The sequence below is a fragment of the Mustelus asterias genome, chromosome 25 (assembly GCF_964213995.1).
Source record: "Mustelus asterias chromosome 25, sMusAst1.hap1.1, whole genome shotgun sequence".
Lineage (NCBI taxonomy): Eukaryota > Metazoa > Chordata > Chondrichthyes > Carcharhiniformes > Triakidae > Mustelus > Mustelus asterias.
This window is the reverse complement of record NC_135825.1, coordinates 24847805-24867756: the sequence shown is the minus strand read 5'-3', so window position 1 is coordinate 24867756 and position 19952 is coordinate 24847805. Positions and strand designations below refer to the sequence as shown.

Genomic DNA, 19952 nt, shown 5'->3' with positions numbered 1-19952 from the left:
TGTAAAATCCCGCCCTCTATAAAAAGAAATACATTTAAGTTTTCTTGGTCATTACTACACTGGGTGCTGCATGAGAGCAGGACTGAGTTTAGCCGTGTTTCCCCATGAATAAACAGTCCACTGACACTCATTGTCTCAACTCACAGTTGAAGGAAGACCACAACATACTCTAAGGTTAACTGGCACCCAAAAAAAACCCACATTAAATCTCCACCTTTAAACAAAAGTGGTGAAAGAGGAAGAAAGCCAGAAAGGAAGTGGGAAATTCGCAGATTTTGTTTGCAAGCTACTAAAGACATCGTGATGCATGCAAGAGGAAAAAATACAGTAAAAACAACATGAACAGACAACAGATTTTATCAGAAAATTGAATAGGATATTCTTCTACTCCTTTCCTTAACAACTTGTGGCTAAACATTAGCTGCCTGATAACGACCAAAAATCAATAAACTCATTAGGAAATAGTACAGATCAATATTTCTGTGCAAGTGGTCAGTGACTTAGTCATCAAAAGATTTAAACTGAAATTCATATTCATGCACAATGCAGGAAGAATAAACGACCATTTGTACACCTCCAACTTTCCTTAGCAGCTTAAAGGACACTTTAGCAGGACATCTTATTTTATCAGTTCTAAAACAGACCAAAAACATTATGCCTTTTTCGATGCTCTTCCCAATAACAATGGGTTGGTGTTTAATACTCAAAGCATGCAACCCCTGATCTCTGTCCAAATGAGACAAACGTTTTATTGACTGGATCATCGCAATGACAACTTAGTCATTTTTGAAAGAATGTTGAACATGTACTATATTTGCGGAATGAAGATATCAACGTCATGGGCACAGCAATGTTTGGGGGAATTAGTCAGCCTGAAGCAAACATGACAATTTAGAGATCAGAAAAGGAATCAAAGCAATAGGGAACCTGAATTCTGGGAGACGTCCCAGAACTCAGCTGATGTAGCTGATGTCAACCAGGATAGCAATTGTCTTCAGCTCTTTTATAAATGGGGAAAGGTTAAAGTTTATTTATTTGTCACAAGTAAGGCTTACACTAACACTGCAATGAAGTTAATGTGAAATTCCCCTAGTCGCCACACTCTGGCGCCGGTTCGGATCAAGGCTTCTAACCAGCGCGTCTTTCAGACTGTGGGAGGAAACTGGAGCACCCGGAGGAAACCCACACAGACACGGGGAGAATGTGCAGACTTCACGCAGGCAGTGACCCAAGCTGGGAATCGAACCCGGGTCCCTGGTGCTGTGAGGCAGCAGTGCCAACCACTGTGCCAAATCAATCTAATCCATATCCAGTGTCTCTTGCTGAAATATACAGATGTCGGGTATGCACAGGATCAGGCCCAAAGGTGCTACCACTGGACCCACACGGCTATGGTCTCAGATATCCATGAAATCCTGTGTCAGAATGAACCATAGAATTCCTACAGTGCAGATATTTGGCCCGTTGAGACAGCACTGACTCTAAAGGGCATTTCTCACCCAGGCCCTCCCCTCCACCCTATCCCTGTAACCCCACACATTTGCCATGACTAATCCACCTAACCTACACATCTTTGGACCATGGGAAGAAACCGGAGCACCCAGAGGAAACGCACGCAGACACGGGGAGAACGTGCAAACCCCACACAGACATCCAAGGCTGGAATCGAACCTGTGCCCCTGTCACTGTGAGGCAGCAGTGCTAACCATTGTGCTCCCGTGCCACCCCAACGTCTTCCTTCAGGATAGATGGGAGAAAAGGTTTCTGGATGAAGCTGTAGCATAAATAGAGTATCAGCACAATGGAAATTCCTGTCCCATGGCAAAGGCAGGAAAGACAAGAGCTACATCAGTTTTGTTGTTCAAAGACAGCTAATCCAATTAATGTCAAAACATATGGTAGGCACTAAACAAGGAACTCACTGAGGATTGTGCATCCAACAAACACTTCCATCCATCAACATAATACATCACAGCTGGATCTAATCCCTTCCAAATACTTGGATGCAATTAATATAAACTACATGTGGGATTTGATTGGGTTTAAAAAAGCTTTGTATGATATTATACTATCTTCACACTCTGTTTTAGGAGATAGTGCAGGAAAATAAATATATTATACAGCCAAGCTTAGTGATTTGTTTTCTGTTATTTTTGAGAAGTATGATGTTATTCTGATGGCCAAAAATACTGAACTTTCATACTTGCAATGACTCAGAAATAATTACCAAGACTGTTCAGATTCCAGTGACAAGACTGATGGTGTCCTCCAGTACTGGCCCAATTAAGTTTGCTGGGTCAGTAAAAGGGGACTTTATTAAAATAGGAAAGGTCAAAGTGCCATTTTATAGCATTTCTCAGGCTCAGCTGCCTCATTCCCACGCTTATTCCTCAAGGTTTATTTGACTATGGTGCAGGAGACATAGGATTGCTGTTGCCCAGAACCCACATCCCCCAATTCTGGCTGTTCTCCTATCAGTTAGAAAAAAGGCTTGCATTTATATAGCACCTTTTGTGATCATCAGAACTTTCAAAGCACTTCACCCTAACCTGGAATGCGACGGCCAATTAAACTGGTGAGCACAGCTACCTCACAATGCCAGAGACCCAGGTTCAATTCTGACTTTGGGTGACTGTCTGTGTGGAGTTTCTCCCCAATCTGCGTGGATTTCCTTCAGGTGCTCCGGTTTCCTCCCACACTCCAAAGATGTGCAGGTGAGGTGAATTGGGCATGCTAAATTGGCCTTTTGTGTCCCAAGATGTGTAGGTTACATGGATTTGCCGTGGTAACTGTGTGGGTTTACAGGGATGGAAAGGGGAGAGGGCCTGGGTATGATACTCTGTCAGAGAGTCGGTGCAGACTCAATGAGCAAAATGGCCTCCTCCTGCACTGTAGGGATTCTATGATCCTGGGATCTCGAATGGGCACTTTGGATGTGCACCCTCAGGAGGACAACTGTCTCAGGGAGCTTCTGTCCGATAAATAAATAAATTACAATGGACAAGCGCTACAAAGAGTGTCTGGGTATCACTTTCAAATACAAACCTCAGTCCCTAGACACCTTTCTTGCTCCCCCGAGGCAACAAGTGCTGGCAAGATATTTGACCATAGCCGGCACGACAGCCAAGGAGTCCTAACCCAACATTCACACAACAGGAGTCACTGAAGAGCGATCAGAAATGAGACGCCCAACTAATGTTCTTCCTCCCTAGCTGAGTAGAAGTCCATTATAGGAGCAATATTCCAATCTACTGGACATCAGCTGGCTCAAAGATCAGGGACTGAACCTGGAATCGTCCCAAACAATTAAGATCTACGCCACAGTTAGACATTCTGGCATAAAATTTAAAAGCAAAAATAGTCAAAGCTGATTAGTCTCATGGTGACATTTTAAGGTCATCAGGGCCAGTAGCTATGACACTACAGACCCAAATGACAGAACATATTTATCATATCAAACTGGGCACAGCTGGCATTGTTCTGGGTCTCTCTCTAATCTCCAGTGCTGTGTCAGGCCTGTAGCCAAGCTTGTCTGATAAGCTGCACAATTTACGTTGGCCTAGCTCCAGAACAAGGCATCATTAACATAAAGCAGCTTATATCCCACTGAGCAATTCTCCTGCGTTTTTTCTGTTTCGAAGCATAGACTTGTCTTTTCATTTTAAATATGTCATCAGCATTTTGCCTATTCGCCAAAATACATTGTATTTAAGAGCATGTGTTTGGTTATTAACTAAATACTTTGAATGGAAATTACTTTAATGCGTGATTAATAAATATAAAAATGTTGTGCCTTTAACAAAGTGTTCACATCGCAAGAACAATTCCGACGTTGCAAGTAGCTGCACTTTAAAAATACTTAAGAGTCTGAAGGGCACTTTGGGACATCCTGAGATCATGAAATACAATTTATTTATGTATGATTATGGAACACAATTTTCCCATACCGCCGCAGGCAGGTGGGGGGTGGGTGGGGGGTAATTCAGTGGGAAGCCCAAAAATCAGTTTCACGCTGGCATGAAATTACAGTGGGGTCTTCTGACGTTGCACGCCATTGCATTTTCGGAATCCTGCTGGTGGATGACAGGAAGCTGATTTGCGTCCCGCTAATGGGAACACATACAAGGGCCTGACTGGAATAGTTTCCCCCATGCCCAATTCTCCATGATGGCAGTGTAAAGACACACCTGTCCAGAACACATCTAAACCAACATGACATGCAGAAGTTGGGTCTGATCTGTAGAAGGTCTGGGGCTGCCTGCGGAGTTCAAAATGGAGGCTGTCAGTGACCCTAGATTACCACAGCAATGGGTGGGAGGAGCATATATCAGAATCCCTACAGTGCAGAAGGAGGCCATTCGGCCCATCGGGTCTGTACCGACCACAATCCCACCCAGGCCCTATCCCCATAACCCCACATATTTACCGTGTTAATCCCCTGACACTAGGATCAATTTAGCATGGCCAATCAACTTAACCAACACATCTTTGGACTGTGAGAGGAAACCGGAGCACCCGGAGGAAACCCATACAGACACAGGGAGAATGTGCAAACCCCACACAGGCAGTGACCCGAGGCCGGAACTGAACCTGGGTCCCTGGCGCTGTGAGGCAGCAGTGGTAACCATCTTCCAAATTCAGTGTCATCGGGGAATCTTCTAGCCTAGAAGTCAATTTTCTTTCTTCAGGAGGTCAATCTTCTTGCTTCAATGGTGGGGCAGTGATGTTGGGAACCTTTTAAATATGGCACCCAGATATGAGGCACACCACCAAGCCTGCCCCATCACATAAGATGGCGCAAACCCTGTGGGTTTATGATTAATTACATTGGGGATAGAAAATATGACATGTTTTCCAGTCAGCCTCCACAGCGGGAAACACTCCCCATGCCTGTCACGGGACTTAGTCCCAGATGGGAGAATTTTACCCATAATTGTTAACTTTGATTTTTGTAATTGGTGAAAAATCCCTTCACTGGAAAAAACAAACCATTGGGGCAATGTCTTATTTATCAAACTAGCTACTATCATTTTCGTTTTGTGTTAACTTTAATATTATGCTAATATTTTTGTCATGTTTCTTTAAGATGCATTTGCATTGCGAGGTCTGATACGTTAAAGCAATCACTGACAACCACCAGAACTATGTTTGGATTTTCCTTGGAGTTTTGAAAATGTATCTGCCCCCATTCAGGCCTGAAATTTCAATTTCAAAGCTAGCTGACTGAAATAACTCCTCAGAGGCCAGTGTCCCTTCACCAGATTCCCTTTGTTTACAAACTCAATTCCACTCCTAAGAAGGCTTCAGGTATAAAGTCAGAATCCAGAATGTCAGTAGCCCTGACAATCCTATATATACCTACAGGTGAGACTCCCTGACTGGGCACGCAATCATTACCTCAATCAGGGAGTTCATACTCCAAGACCTCATGGACCTCATAGAGGTCAATACACTCACTCTTATGTCAACCCCATCCAAAACTGTTTTCTCCTCACCATTCAAAATTAAAACTCCAACTTTGAAAGCCTAGGTGCTATAACTACTTATATTTCCTATAAAGCCAAACAAGGTTGAGTTCCCTTGATGCTAATTTCACAGTAAAATCATTGGCTTTTTTTGAACTCGATGAAAACAGAAGATACTTACTTGATTTTTATCACTAAGGTCTTCTCAGACCTCTCGAAAACATTGCAATCCTCAATGAGTTAAGTGATCTGTTCCCAAGCCTCTGCAAATGACTATCTGAAACTGACTGCGAGCAAGTGCATGTGAGTGAGATAAGTTGCCATCTCTGATTTCGTTCCATCCCTATGGGGAAGCATCCAACTTCAGTCCATATTATCTTCTACAAGGTGACCAAGATTTATAATTTAATAGTGGGTACAGTGCCAAACTAGAATTGTCATTCTACTTCCCTATAACATAACCGATTACAGCACCAATAATGTTTGCTATCATAACATTAAAAATATGTTGCTCCATATCATACAGAATCCCTACAGTGCAGAAGCAGGCCATTCAGCTCTACACCAGCTCTTTCTTATAGAGCATCTTACCCAGACCTTACCGCCACCACCACAACCACCCCTTCCCCCCCACCCCATACCCCACCCTGGTACCCCACGTATTTACATCACTAATCCCCCACCCCCATAAGCACGCCACCAATCCAGCTAATCCACACATCTTTGGACGATAAGGGGCAATTTAGCATGGCCAATCCACTAACCTGCACATCTTTGGACTGTGGGAGGAAACTGAAACACCCGGAGGAAACCCACGCAGACACCGGGAGAAAGTTCAAACACCACACATTCACCCAAGGCTGGAATCGAACCCGGATCCCTGGCGCCATGAGGCAGCAGTGCTAACTATTGTGCCACCATATTGGTATGTGGGGGCAAACCACATCTGTAAAACAGTGTGTTGGTCAAAAACTTAAAGCCACCATCCTTCACTTGCAGAGCATTCCAATATCAGCCTTTCTGCCAAACACTTCTCTGTATACATAAAGAGAAACAAAATTGGACAGAAAGTCACTGTTGCCATGAACCTTATAAGAACCAAAGGTGTTTTAATGGGATTTAAAGGAGTTTTAGTGGAAATCAAGCAACTTTGCCGATTTGGATAGCATGTAATGTTACCCCTAGACTCAAATATTCCAGTAGTCCCCTGGCTTTGCATCCTCATAAGACTGAGCTGTCCACATGCTAACTCACACCAAGTCCCATTCAACACTGTGTTTGCTGAACTATTGTGGATCTGTGCCCAGCAATGTTTCAATTTTTAAAATTCACATCCTTGTTTTTAAAAGCTCCCAATGCCTCACCCCTCCCGATCTTTGGAAGCTCCTCCACCCGTACAATCCTCAGGAATTGCAATGCTGCTTTCATTCTGGCCTTCTGCACATCCCTATTTTTCTTCACTCCATCAGTCGCTGCTGTGCATTCAATTGTCTAGATCCCAGGCTCTGGAATTTCCACTCTGCCTCTCTCGCCTCCTTTCCAAATTCTTTAAAACCTACCTTTTTAACCTGGCTTCTGGACCCCTGTCCTAATATTTCCTTATATGGTTCGGTTTGTTAATCATTCCTGTAAAGCGCTATTGGAATTTTTAACAATTCATTTTTACAGGATGTGGGCATCGTTGGCTAGGTCAGCATTTATTGCCCATCCCTAGTTGCACTTGAGAAGGTGGTGGTGAGCTGCCTTCTAGAACCTCTGCAGTCCCTGTGGTGTAGGTACACCCACAGTGCTGTTAGGGAGGGAGTTCCAAGATTTTGACGCAGTGACACTGAAGAAATGACAATATATTTCTAAGTCAGAATGGTGAGTGACTTGGAAGGGAACCACCAGATGGTAGTATTCCCATGCATATGCTGCCTTTATCCTTCTAGATGGTAGCAGTAATGTGTTTGGAAGGTGTTGTGTAAGGAGCGTTAGTAAGTTTCTGCCATACGTCTTGTAGATGGTACACACGGCTGCAACTGTTCTTCGGTAGTGGAGGGAGTGAATGCCAATCAAATGGGCTACTTTGTCCTGGATGGTGTCAAGCTTCTTGAGTGTTATTAGAGCTGCACTTTTATAGGTTATGGGGAAAAAGTGGGAGAATGGGGATGAGAATCATATCAGCCATGATTGAATGGCAGAGCAGACTCGATGGGCCAAATGTTCTAATTCCGTTCCTATATCTTACGGTCTCATCCAGGCAATTGGAGAGTATTCCATCACACTCCTGACTTGTGTCTTGAAGATAGTGGATAAGTTTGAGGAGTCAGGAGGTGCTACTATGCTAAAGGTGCTATATTAATGCAAGTTGTTGCTCAGAGAAGAGATGAAAGCTGTAAAATATTTTAAAACAAATGAGTCTCAAATAAGCCAAATAAAATGGCCAAATATTAGTTGTGAATCTGAGTTCCTTCCATTCAAAGTCCCTCTGTTCCATAAAGAAACTAATTGCAAATGACAATCCTTCCAACATTGGTGGTGCTTACAAATAAAAATGCTGATCTTACTTTCTGGCAGGAGAGAGACTCCATTTCTTATGAGCTATCACTGAATTTACCAAATAAGTTATTTAATAGCAGGTGGAAAAATAAAATTGCAAAGTATTGGTCCCTTACTCCATAAGTAAGCAAAACAATGCGGAAATCTCTTCAAACTAATTGTGTGAGGCCAGTTTGGTGATCCTCCCTCCAATTCTTACTTTTCCATCTATGATCACAGAATACTACAATGCAGAAGAGGCCTTTGGCCCATCGAGTCTGCACCGACGCATGAAAGGCCCTGACCTGCCCACCTAATCCCACTTGCCATCACTTGGTCCATAGCCTTGAATGTTATGACGTGCCAAGTACTCATCCAGGTACTTCTTAAAGATGCAAGGTGTCCCACCTCTACCACCCTCCCAGGCTCAACTCATGAAACTGAACAGATCCTAGCTTTAAGCTACAAATTGAATTTTTCTTCCAACATAGAGTAGTAGTAAGAATATGGAACTCACAACCACAGAGAGTGGCATTTAAAGGGAAGCTAGACAAGCATTTGAGGGGGAACAAAATGGATGGCTACAATGGTAGATTTACTGAAGGAAAGACGGGAGGAGTTCACGTGGAGCATCAACCCCACCTTGGACTGCCTGGTCAAATAGCCCATTTCTGTGTCATATATCCGATCCAATGTAATCCAATATGGTGTTCTGCATAGCCAAATGCCAGAATATGACCAATATGATCAAATGTACATTAAATATACCAGGACCGCTTCTCCAGTTTGCTTTCATTTATCCTAACAGAATAAGATAAATGGGAAAGCAAGTTTTATTTCCAGTGTTTCATTTAACAGCTGAAAAATGAGAGACACGTTTTGTTAGTCTAAACACAAAAATACGGCTGGATTTGACATGCTGATAAGTCTATTCCCCAACTTCCCTGCTGTTTCTGCACATGGAGACAGCAGCCGATACTTGCTCATTACTCAGTTTCTGCTTTCAACCTTCGTCATCAACTTGATAAAGTGAGTTCATCTTGTTAGCCGTAATCAGCAGAATAGAGGGCTACAAAATGGCATTCTTTCCCTCACACAAAAGGGAAAAGTGGCAATTACTGCCAATTGCACTGAAATGAGGCATCATTGATCTGTCTACGGTGACTCGTCTGCCAATTCTGTAATCAGCATGCCTACCCGATGAAACAAGAGTGAACAGCAGACAAGCGTCCCTTTGTGCCAATGATACCCCCAGCAGGTGCTTGAGGTAAGAGGCAAACTGTTTTTCAAATTGAAAGGACCTTCACACAGCTGCTGCCAAAACCAGACACAGCTTGGACAAAGCTGTTATCTCCCAGTTTCCCTGGTAATTACGGAACTACTTCTTAACAATACTTGCATCAGAAAATCAAAACTATTACATTACAATAAAGAATCGTTACAAGTATAATGCATTGTAATCTAGAACGGTGTCAAGATACATTTGAAACTCAGTAGTGTTATTCGTCGAATTTAAAGGACCTACACGAACATTGTCCACACCCTTCCCCTCACTCCACCCACCACTTGACAATAAGTAATAAATGTGCCTTTGGACCAAAAGAAACTATCACATTCAGGTCAAAAGCTTTAGAGAAAAATAGTTAAGAATAATAGATACAGCATTACAAAATACTCAATGTAAACAAAATAAATCACCATTAATTTAAGGTTAGACAACACAAACTTGTTGAAAAATAATACAGCTATCATGTATACATTGTGGAGATTGTTCAACATCCTATAGACACATTGTTTCAAACGTCTTCCATTTCATTTGTTGCTCTCTCTATTTGTTCTTCAGATTTCACGGATGCCCTTGACAATAGGGTGCGAAGGTGTCACTGCCCTGGCAGCAGTTTTCTTCCCCATAAGATAAGCGTGCTCTGACACTAAAAAAGTATAGTAAGAGTTTTAACAGCACCAGGTTAAAGTCCAACAGGTTTATTTGGTAGCAAATACCATTAGCTTTCGGAGCGCTGCCCCTTCGTCAGATGGAGTGGATATCTGCTCTCAAACAGCGCATACAGGGCATTCAGCCTCTGATCTTCGGGTAAGCGTCCTCCAAGGCGGCCTTCACGACACACGACAACGCAGAGTCGCTGAGCAGAAACTGATAGCCACGTTCTGCACACATGAGGGCGGCCTAAACCGGGATCTTGGGTTTATGTCACACTATCAGTAACCCCCACAGCTTGCCTCCTGGACTTGCAGAATCTCACTGGCTGTCCTGTCTGGAGACAATACACATCTCTTTAACCTGTGCTTAATGCTCCCTCCACTCACATTGTCTGTATCTTTAAGACCTGGTTGGCTGTAGAGATTCGCATTCTAATCAGTATTCTGTAACTTGATTTTGTGTCTCTGTATGCCCTGTTTGAGAGCAGATATCCACCCCATCTGACGAAGGGGCAGCGCTCCGACAGCTAATGGCATTTGCTATCAAATAAACCTGTTGGACTTTAACCTGGTGTTGTTAAAACTCTTACTGTATTTACCCCAGTCCAACGCCGGCATCTCCACATCATGACTAAAAAGGTATTCCATACAATAAAGCGACAGAAAGCAACAACATGCATTTGGGAATCAAGTTTAAACAATTAAGCTTCCTGGTCCTGTTCTTAAAGTCATGATGTGGTGATGCCGGTGTTGGACTGGGGTAAACACAGTAAGAAGTCTCACAACACCGAGTTAAAGTCCAACAGGTTTATTTGGTAGCAAAAGCCACTAGCTTTCGGAGCGCTGCTCCTTCGTCAGGCAAGTGGGAGTTCTGTTCACAAACAGAGCATATAAAGACACAAACTCAATTTACAAAATAACGGTTGGAATGTGAGTCTTTACAGGTAATTAAGTCTTAAAGGTACCTTTAAGACTTGAATACCTGTAAAGACTCGCATTCCAACCATTATTTTGTAAATTGAGTTTATGTCTTTATATGCCCTGTTGTGAACAGAACTCCCACTTACCTGATGAAGGAGAAGCACTCCGAAAGCTAGTGGCTTTTGCTACCAAATAAACCTGTTGGATTTTAACCTGGTGTTGTGAGACTTCTTAAAGCCATCCTTCAGGGAAAAAAAATCAAAATTATATTTTTATCTTGAAATATTAGTTCAATAATTCTTTTTAGTCCTAACTGTTAAAATATTTCCATGAAGGGTGTGTTTTGTACCAGGAAATAAGGTATAAAATGTGCCTTCACCACTAACAGTTCTTCTATACTTTTAAGAACCCTCTCTTGATAAAACCAAAAGGTGAGTTTTACCTGGAGCATTTCCAGTTTGAAATAACATTGTACAATATACATTGTTAAAATATTTAGCTAGGTCCCAATGGACTTTTTGCAGGTTATTTTGCTATATCCAAAAAATAGATAAGTGAATTAAGTCAGGCACTAACTTCCTTACGAATCCTAGCTCACCATGTTTCACCAATTGGAAAAGGGATATTTGATGCCATATATCACTGCCTAAATGAAAAGCTGTTTATATATTACTATAAACTTAGAATTTAGTTTTCCAGTAGGATTCTCTAGGTAGATATGATTATGCTGGACCGCACTGACTTTGCAATAAAAGTTCATTGAAACTATCAACTCCAATGTAACAGTACATAGTGCTTCTTACATTCTGACAATTACGCACTGACATTGACCACTTTATCTGATGAGAATGATGTTGAACCTCGATGTTAAATCCAATAGGATAAGTCATATTTTCCTTGATACCCTTCACATCTGCATGATATAATTTTGGACAGAATTTAGCTGATACATCCAAAGGAATTAAGACCAAATAGAGGTAAAATTAGGTTAGAGAGTGCAGGGCTGAACCAGATCAAGATGCATCACCTACACTGGCAGGAAAGCACCATTACAGTGTGACAAGCTTACATCTACACCTTCCCTTATAATTGTGGACACAGGATATTTTAAATGGCAAAAATTGAAAGGAAACATGCAGTGACATCACAGTTTTAAGATATAGATTTTTTTTGTTATTGACTGCATTACACAACAAATCAATGAAACGGTATGGTTGTATGACAGTTAATCAGATTCAATGTAATGCATATCACACCTACCAATAGCATCTACTGTTACAATTAAAAGTCCTGATAAGGATCAAACTCTTCACTTTAAAAAAAACAAAGTTTCAAAATGTTCAGACATATACTCACTTGTGCTTGGTCAACTGGTACCTGCTCAGAGTCCAGTGATATGCTATAACTCACTGCCAAGATTTTTTTCTGATCCAGTACTGATTGTTCTCTCTCTCAACCTTTCCACACCTGACAATGCATAGGTCAGACTATCTGTTTCTGTAGTTAATTATTCCTGGAACAGGTCGCTAGTTGCTAGTCTGTCACCAGAGGGTTGTCGCTTGAGGGGCATTACACCGCATCAAGTACAGCCACACTCACACACAGACAAACTAAGGGGCAATTCAGCATGGCCAACTTAACCTGCACGTCTTTGGATTGTGGGAGGAAACCGAAGCACTCAGTGAAAACCCACATGGACATGGGGAGAATGTGCAAACTCCATACAGATAGGCCCCAGGCCGGAATTGAACCCAGGCCTGAATCGAACCCATGTCCCTGGCACTGTGAGGCAGCATTTCATACACCTATAATATACTGCACAAAAAATTGCCCAAAAACTTTCTTGCTGTTATATTCTTTGATTGTTGATTGTTATATTCATGATTGTTAGGCCATGTTTATTATATAAATCCACTTGTCAAAATTAACAGTGGTTCAAAAAAAGCTCGGTTTATAAACATAATCTGTCAACAATCAAAGAACATAACAGCAAGAAAGTTTTTGGGCAATTTTTTGTGCAGTATATTATAGGCGTTTGAAATGTTCCCTTCCCATGAAATAGGTTCCATATTGGTGAAACAAGACTTTAGAAGCATTACTCCTGTTGCCTCTGTTAATGAGCTTCAAAATACTTGAGGACAAAGGTCCTCGGCTAGCCAAGACGGTGGTAACTTTCATTACAATAATCTTAATGGAGATATTCAAAATTGGAGCATTATTTTACCTCCTGAAGCTGCATTTGCCTTGATTTTTGAGGGGGAAAAAAATCAACTATAAACAGAATGAAATTAATTGCAACGTATGCAAAGTTTTAATGGATGCTCACCATCTGTTTAATCATGTAAATAAGCTAGACTGTCAATCATTAAGGATGAATTCATGGTTAAGTCACAGTGCATTATTTCTATTATGGGGTCAATGACACTAAGTGCCCATAAGAGGATGAAACAACTGGTTACAATACCTTAGTGAATGATCATCAGTGAGTGCTAAACAAGCAAGATCTTTGCTTGCAAACACAAACTGATCAGGACACAATCATCACAGACTCCAACTATACCTTTCTTCAGGGGCATTATCTGCAGAGCAATGAAATTACATACATGCAGCATGGAAATGAGGTATTATGCATTAAAAGGTCAAATTGTGTTTTTCTTTTTCACTTATCTACAGAATTTCAAAAGCAAATTCATACATTTACACCATTAATTTGTGTCACAATTACCCGTTTTGGTCAGGAATAATTGCAACACAATACCTCCCTGTCACAAAAAAAGTTGCATTTCAGAGGATACACAACTTTGCTTTAATGTGTGTCATCTATGTTAGCAGAAAATAGAAGTCTAACAGAAGCACACAAAGTTGAGATTTGTGATTAATTGAAATCTGTAAGTTAATTATCATTTTAAGTTTCTCTACAAAAGACTGGCATCAGTCTTGTGTGCTCAAGATAATTTCACTCCTAAAAATCTCCTAAAATAATTTGAAATAACGATTGATAAATGGTGATTTAAAAAGAATCTGAAAGAGTGTCTTTGGCATAATAATGACAAGATAATAAAGTTTGTATAATCTTGTCACTCAACTTATTTAAGAGGCATCTGGATGAGTGTACGAATAGGGAGGGAATAGAGAGATACAGACTGAGTAAGGGCAGAAGGTTTTTTTAAAGTTTAGTTAGGGCATCATGATCGACACAGGCTTGGAGGGCCGAAGGGCCTGTGCTGTGTTTTTCTTTGTTCTTGGTCTTATGTGTAACTACCAATATAGTTTAAGGTTTCACCAATACACATCTTGTGTGATGCGCTGAGTTCATCACCTCACAGTACTACCAGTGACTGACCTGTAATGAAGTAATTCACCACTGCATCATATACTTCAAAAGATAATCTCCATACCAACTCCAGTTTAGAGAGACAATTCCCTCAGTTGCATGATTTTTAAAAGGTAAAGCTCAGATGGCATTAATAAGAAAAGTTTGCACCCTTTACCGAGATTCCAGTGGTAACACTCCACATGCAAGAGGCAGAAGCATGGGGAACAGCAAAGTTCACATGTTTACATCATTAGTTACATTGTAAATTAAACAGTAGTAAATGAAAAGGTTGCAATATTTTGGGTGAATGAATTTTAAGGGTAAAGTGATAAAATGCAATCACAAATTGTATTCATTATGTATCAATTTAAATGTACTGTTGATTAAAATCACAGACAAATAAATGGGGTGGAACAGTAGCACAGGGATTAGCACTGCTGCCTCACAGTGCCAGGGACCTGGGTTCGATTCCCAACTTGGGTCACTGTCTGTGTGGAGTTTGCACATTCTTCCCATGTCTGCTTGGGTTTCCTCCGGATGTTCCGGTTTCCTCTCACAGTCCAAAGATGTGCGGGTTAGGTGGATTGACCGTGCTAAATTGCTCCTTAGTGTCAGGAGGACTAGCTAGGGTAAATGCATGGGATTATGGGGATAGGGCCTAGCTAGGATTGTGGTTGGTGCAGACTTGATGGGCTGAATGGCCTCCTTCTGTACTGTAGGGATTCTATTGCATTCTAATTGTACATAATATAGACACACACATTCTATACAGAGAGAGAGAGATTAGTGAATCTATGCTTTAATATCTAATCTGTAATGTATCATTTTAATGATTTCAACAGTTCAAAAATGTAAATCCTGTACTTAATCACAATATTGTGTTTGTGTTGGTCACAAAATACAAATCAGTAAAATCTATTTTAATGATCTCTCTAAGATCTTGTCCAGAGTAGTCTTTTAATAATTTGATCCCTACAGACAAGATTCCATTAATTTGCATGAACAGCAATGGGATCATTTTATGAAAGGAGCATTAACCCAGCTCTAATCCAACATTTGGTTTCATTTAAAATCAAGGATTACTGCACAATATGGAACCGATAGTGAAAAAAACATATCTTTATAATCGTATGCCTTTCTCACCATAACTGGTTAAAACTAGGCTTCAGTTTGATCAGAATGGCTCAGATTTCAACAACAACAAAATATCATGGAACTGTACAATGCAGACTATAGGCAAAAACATATGAGAGGAAATAAAACTTGTTGGAAAAGGACTACTTTCTTAAAATTCAGATAAGTCTTGCATCTCACATAATGGTTTAAGATGAGGGTGCCATGTACCACACCATCCTTTGTATTCTGCATGGTTCCCAAAATAGCCGTAACAAAAGGAGAAAACTTTGTTCAGCTTTCTAATGTGATACATGTGCATTTTTTTCTAAACACATTGAAATTGCATTTTAAGTTCAGAGCACTTTCTCCACTCTACAGGTTTTACTTGTTGTTAATCCTACTGAAACAATAGGAATGCAAGAAATAACAAAGGATCAAAATGTTTGTATTCCGACACTCTTTCACTCATTGTTTGAAATGGGAGTTTGCAAACATAGGTGTGATAGTGCTGACTGACCCAGGTTAAGCAAAGATAAACTGCAAGTCACCTTACCTGACACCGAAACTCTCATGGTTGCTTCAAGTGGCCTGTTATTGTCCAAAGCATGACTCAAACTTAATTCCCCTGTGGTCTGATTGAGAATGACCAGGTTTAATTCATTCCCATGATCAAAGCTGTAATGAAGAGTATCGGAGATATCTGGGTCATGAGCTGGAATTCTGCCAATTATCCCAGTAGGAAAACTGCTGGATTTATTAGTGATGTAGTTATTGAAGATGATCTTAAAATTTTTCAACACAGGGAGATTGTCATTTTTATCCAATAGACGGATGTGAACTGTTGCTCTGCTGACGAGAGGCGCTGATGTCGCTTGAACCACGATGACATATTCTGATTTCGCCTCGTAATCCAAATCCATCAGTGCCGTCAACTCTCCGGAAAAGATATCCAGCTGGAAAACTTCGGGAATATTCCCCTCCACAATCTGATACATGATTTGTGCGTTTGTACCTTCATCTGGGTCAGTGGCAGTGATACGGGCCACCACTAATCCTATTGGACTGTTTTCATCCACAAAGATGTCAAATTCGTCCTTTTCAAAAACTGGAGGGTTGTCATTAACATCCAAGACCGCAACTTGGACTTCTATTGGAGTCCTCATTGCAGGAATACCTTTATCCACTGCAAAAGCCTTCAGATTGTAAATCTGAACGTTCTCTCGATCGAGCCTGCGTAAAGTTCTAACTATACCTGATGTGGTTTCAATTATGAAGTCCCCATCTCCATCATCCCCACCTTGGAAAGTGTAAAACACTCTGCCATTCAGTCCCGAATCACGATCAGTGGCAGATATCTGAAGGACACTTGTAAATGTGGGGACATCTTCATAAACCGACCCTTGATAATGGTCTCTGAGGAACTGAGGTGCATTGTCATTTACATCATTAACTAGAATTTCGAGATAGGTGGTGTCGGACTTTTGAGGAATCCCGTTGTCTTTCGCGGTAATTGCCAAAGTGTACGATACTTGATCTTCATAGTCGAGCTCCATTAGTGTCGTAACTGCTCCCGAATCAGGTTCAATTTTAAACTGAGGTATGCTATCTTCCATGAAGTAAGTAATTCTGGCATTTTCACCAGTATCTTCGTCCGTTGCACTTATGATCACCACTGTTGTGCTAACGGGTTTGTCTTCATTGATGTTAACTGTATAATGGGAACTCTGAAATACTGGCCTGTGTGTGTTTGCATCTGTAACATTAATTAAGACCTGGACGGTGTCAAACCGTGTCCCATCGCTGGCTGTTACAGTTAGTATGTACTGTCTCTCCAGCTTGTAATCCAGTGGTAAGGCCAGCGTTATCAGGCCACCTCCACTTTGGCTGGTTATTGAAAAGCGGTTTCGTGTATTACCACTGGAAATCTGATATGTAACAACACTGTTGACATCCCTGTCTATTGCAGATACAGTCACCACACTGGAGCCAACGGCTGCATCCTCATTCAGTCTTATCTGATACAATTTCTGGCTAAATTCCGGATTGTTATCATTCACATCCAGCACAGTGATGCTGACACTCGCCGAGGATGACATTGGAGGTGACCCCTGATCCCGGGCCTCGACAGCAAAACTGTAAAAATCTGTCATCTCCCTGTCCAATTCCGAGCCCACCACAATCCAGCCGGTGTTGTTGTTGATGGAGAAGGGGAAATCCGGAGGCGTGTCTATTAACATGTATTCCAAACGGGAATTGTTGCCCGAATCAGCATCTATGGCTTGGACATGAATGATTGAGTAACCTATTGGCACGTTCTCCAGGACGGTTGACTGGAAAGGGGTGCTGACAAAGAGGGGTGCATTGTCATTCACATCGACCACTTGCACTGTCACCAAGCCAGTGATGTTTGACAGCGGGGGCCTGCCACCATCCTGTGCCCTGATCCTTAGGGTGTACTCCTTGTTCATCTCATAGTCCAACTGGCTCACAACGTCAATGCTCCCACTTTGGGCGTCTATGTAGAACTGCCCACGAGTATTGCCACTCATGATGCTGTAGTGGACCAAGGCATTGTTGCCCTTGTCTCTATCAGAAGCGGTGACCTGCAGGATCTGTGTGTTGGGGACAACGTCTTCCAGAACCTGGATCACGTACCGTTTCTCACTGAACTGGGGGGTGTTATCATTGTCGTCCTCCACCGTTATGTGCACCGTGGCAGTGGAGCTCCGCGGGCCAGGGTTCCTCCCTTGATCATTAGCCTCCACCAGTAACTGATAGGACTCCACACTCTCCCTGTCCACCGGCCCCCTGGTCCGCAGCACGCCAGACCGGTGGTCAATCTCGAACACCGCGTTCTCCCCCTGGCCGTTCAGGATCTGATAGAGGATGTTGGCATTCTGGGGGGCATCTCCATCGGTCGCCCTCACCGTCAGCACCTCGTAGCCGATCTCCAAGTTCTCCCTCACGCTCTCCTTGTACTCCTGCTGCTCGAAGTGCGGGTCGTGATCGTTGGTGTCGCTGACGGTGACGGTGAGGGTGGCCATGGCCGAGCGCCTGGGCTGGCCGCCGTCCAGGGCGGTCACCCTGAACACATGGGTGTCCTTGGTCTCCCGGTCCAGCGGCTCGGCCGTGCTCACCACCCCGGTGTGGGGCTCAATGACAAACAGGCTGTTGGAGCGGCTGTCGAACAGGGCATCCATGGAGTACTCCACCCTGCCAGCCTCCCCTGGGTCTGGGTCCACCGCTCTCACCAGGATCACCCGGGTGCCAGGCGGCCGGTTCTCTGCCACCGACACTTGGTAAATGGGGGGTTGGAATTGGGGGCCAGTGTTCACATTTCTCTTCTTCCGCCTTCTAATGCCACCCCCACTGGGTGCCAAGGGGTCACCCTCTGTGGCAGACCCCAAACTCCATTGGAATTGGATCCTAAAATCTGCCAAGGTGCCAAGGGAGTTGGAAAGGGGGCAACCCCCGCAGTAAACCCGCACTGAGATGGAAGGGGTCCCCTCTGGGCACACCTTGCCAGGGCTAAAGAGATGCCCGTCCCGGGAGAGGGCAAAGGGGCTGGAGGGTGCCAGCTGACAGTTTTGGGGTTGGCAGCCCGGCCGGGTAGCGGCCAGCAGCTCCCCCAGGGATAGCAGAGGCTGGCCAGCCGGGAGGCAGGGGGAGTTTGACCCGGGCACGCCGGACAGGACATCCAGCCGGGCACCGCTGCTGCTGTGCCCTCCCGCTGCCCGCTTGCTGCCACAGCGTCGGCCGCCCAGCCGGACCTCCAGCCGGCGGAGCACGGCGTCCGGCCGCCCCCCTGCCCGGCACCGGCGGCTCAGCCACAGGCTGAACGGGTTGTGAGGCAGGAGCCCGCAGTGGAGGCGCCGGGAGAGGCGCACCGTCCCCGCCGCCCAGTCAATGTCCAGATAACCCCTGGCGAAGCTGGGCGCGGAGATCCACTGGATCACACAGGAATCGCCCGCAGACAGATCCGCCACTAAACTCCCCGGGGCTGAATGCTCCCAGAGTTGGACGCTCAGACTTTCCAGCAACGGGGTGTTGAACAGCAAGCAGCTTAGCACCGTCCACTTCACAGCACTCACTCCCATCCTAGTGTGCATCCTGTCCCATCTCCACCGCTGCTCCATCCACCTCCTCCTCTGCTGCTCCTCTCTCTATGTCTCTCTCTCTCTCTCTCAGCCGCCTCTCCTCTCCATCCTGCCGGGGGCAAGTGTCCACAGCCGAGCCCCCACTGTCACAGGGACTGTCTGACCCCCATTCCCCCAACAACCAACACCTCCTGCTGCCAAGGAATCGCACAAAATGGCTCCTTCTGAATCTCCCTCTCAATTAACATAAACCTGCTCGCACAAGGCGAATTCAGCCGGGGGGAGAGAGAGGGACACAAAGCTTTTAAAAGGGCAACGTCGCTCCTATACGCTGCAATCGGGTCTGCTGTCCAATATCCGCTGGAATATCCCCGCCAGGACAACACTCATATACATTTTCTTATTTTTGTCTGCTGGCGAGGTTCTTTTATTTTGGGAACTCCGCGGTGTGTGCTTAACTTAACAAGTGTTCCTACAGCACCACCACCCTGCCTATCAACCGACTGAGATCCACTTGGAAACAAACCAAGTCATTCAGAAAATATTTTCACAGTAACTTCATTGCAGTGTTAACGTAAG

General features: G+C 43.5%; 1 protein-coding gene across 5 annotated transcripts in view; it reads right to left on the bottom strand.

Moving 5' to 3' along the window:
- celsr2 (cadherin, EGF LAG seven-pass G-type receptor 2) overlaps window positions 1-19525 on the bottom strand; it is a 325531-nt gene extending 306006 nt beyond the window's left edge. For all 5 annotated transcript variants that reach the window (XM_078242273.1, XM_078242276.1, XM_078242272.1 and 2 more), the window contains exon 1: window positions 15830-19525. In XM_078242273.1, the coding sequence (XP_078098399.1) occupies window positions 15830-19412 (3583 nt within the window). In that variant the 5' untranslated portion in view covers window positions 19413-19525. The remainder of the gene's footprint in view (window positions 1-15829) is intronic.
- Window positions 19526-19952: the final 427 nt, after the last annotated feature.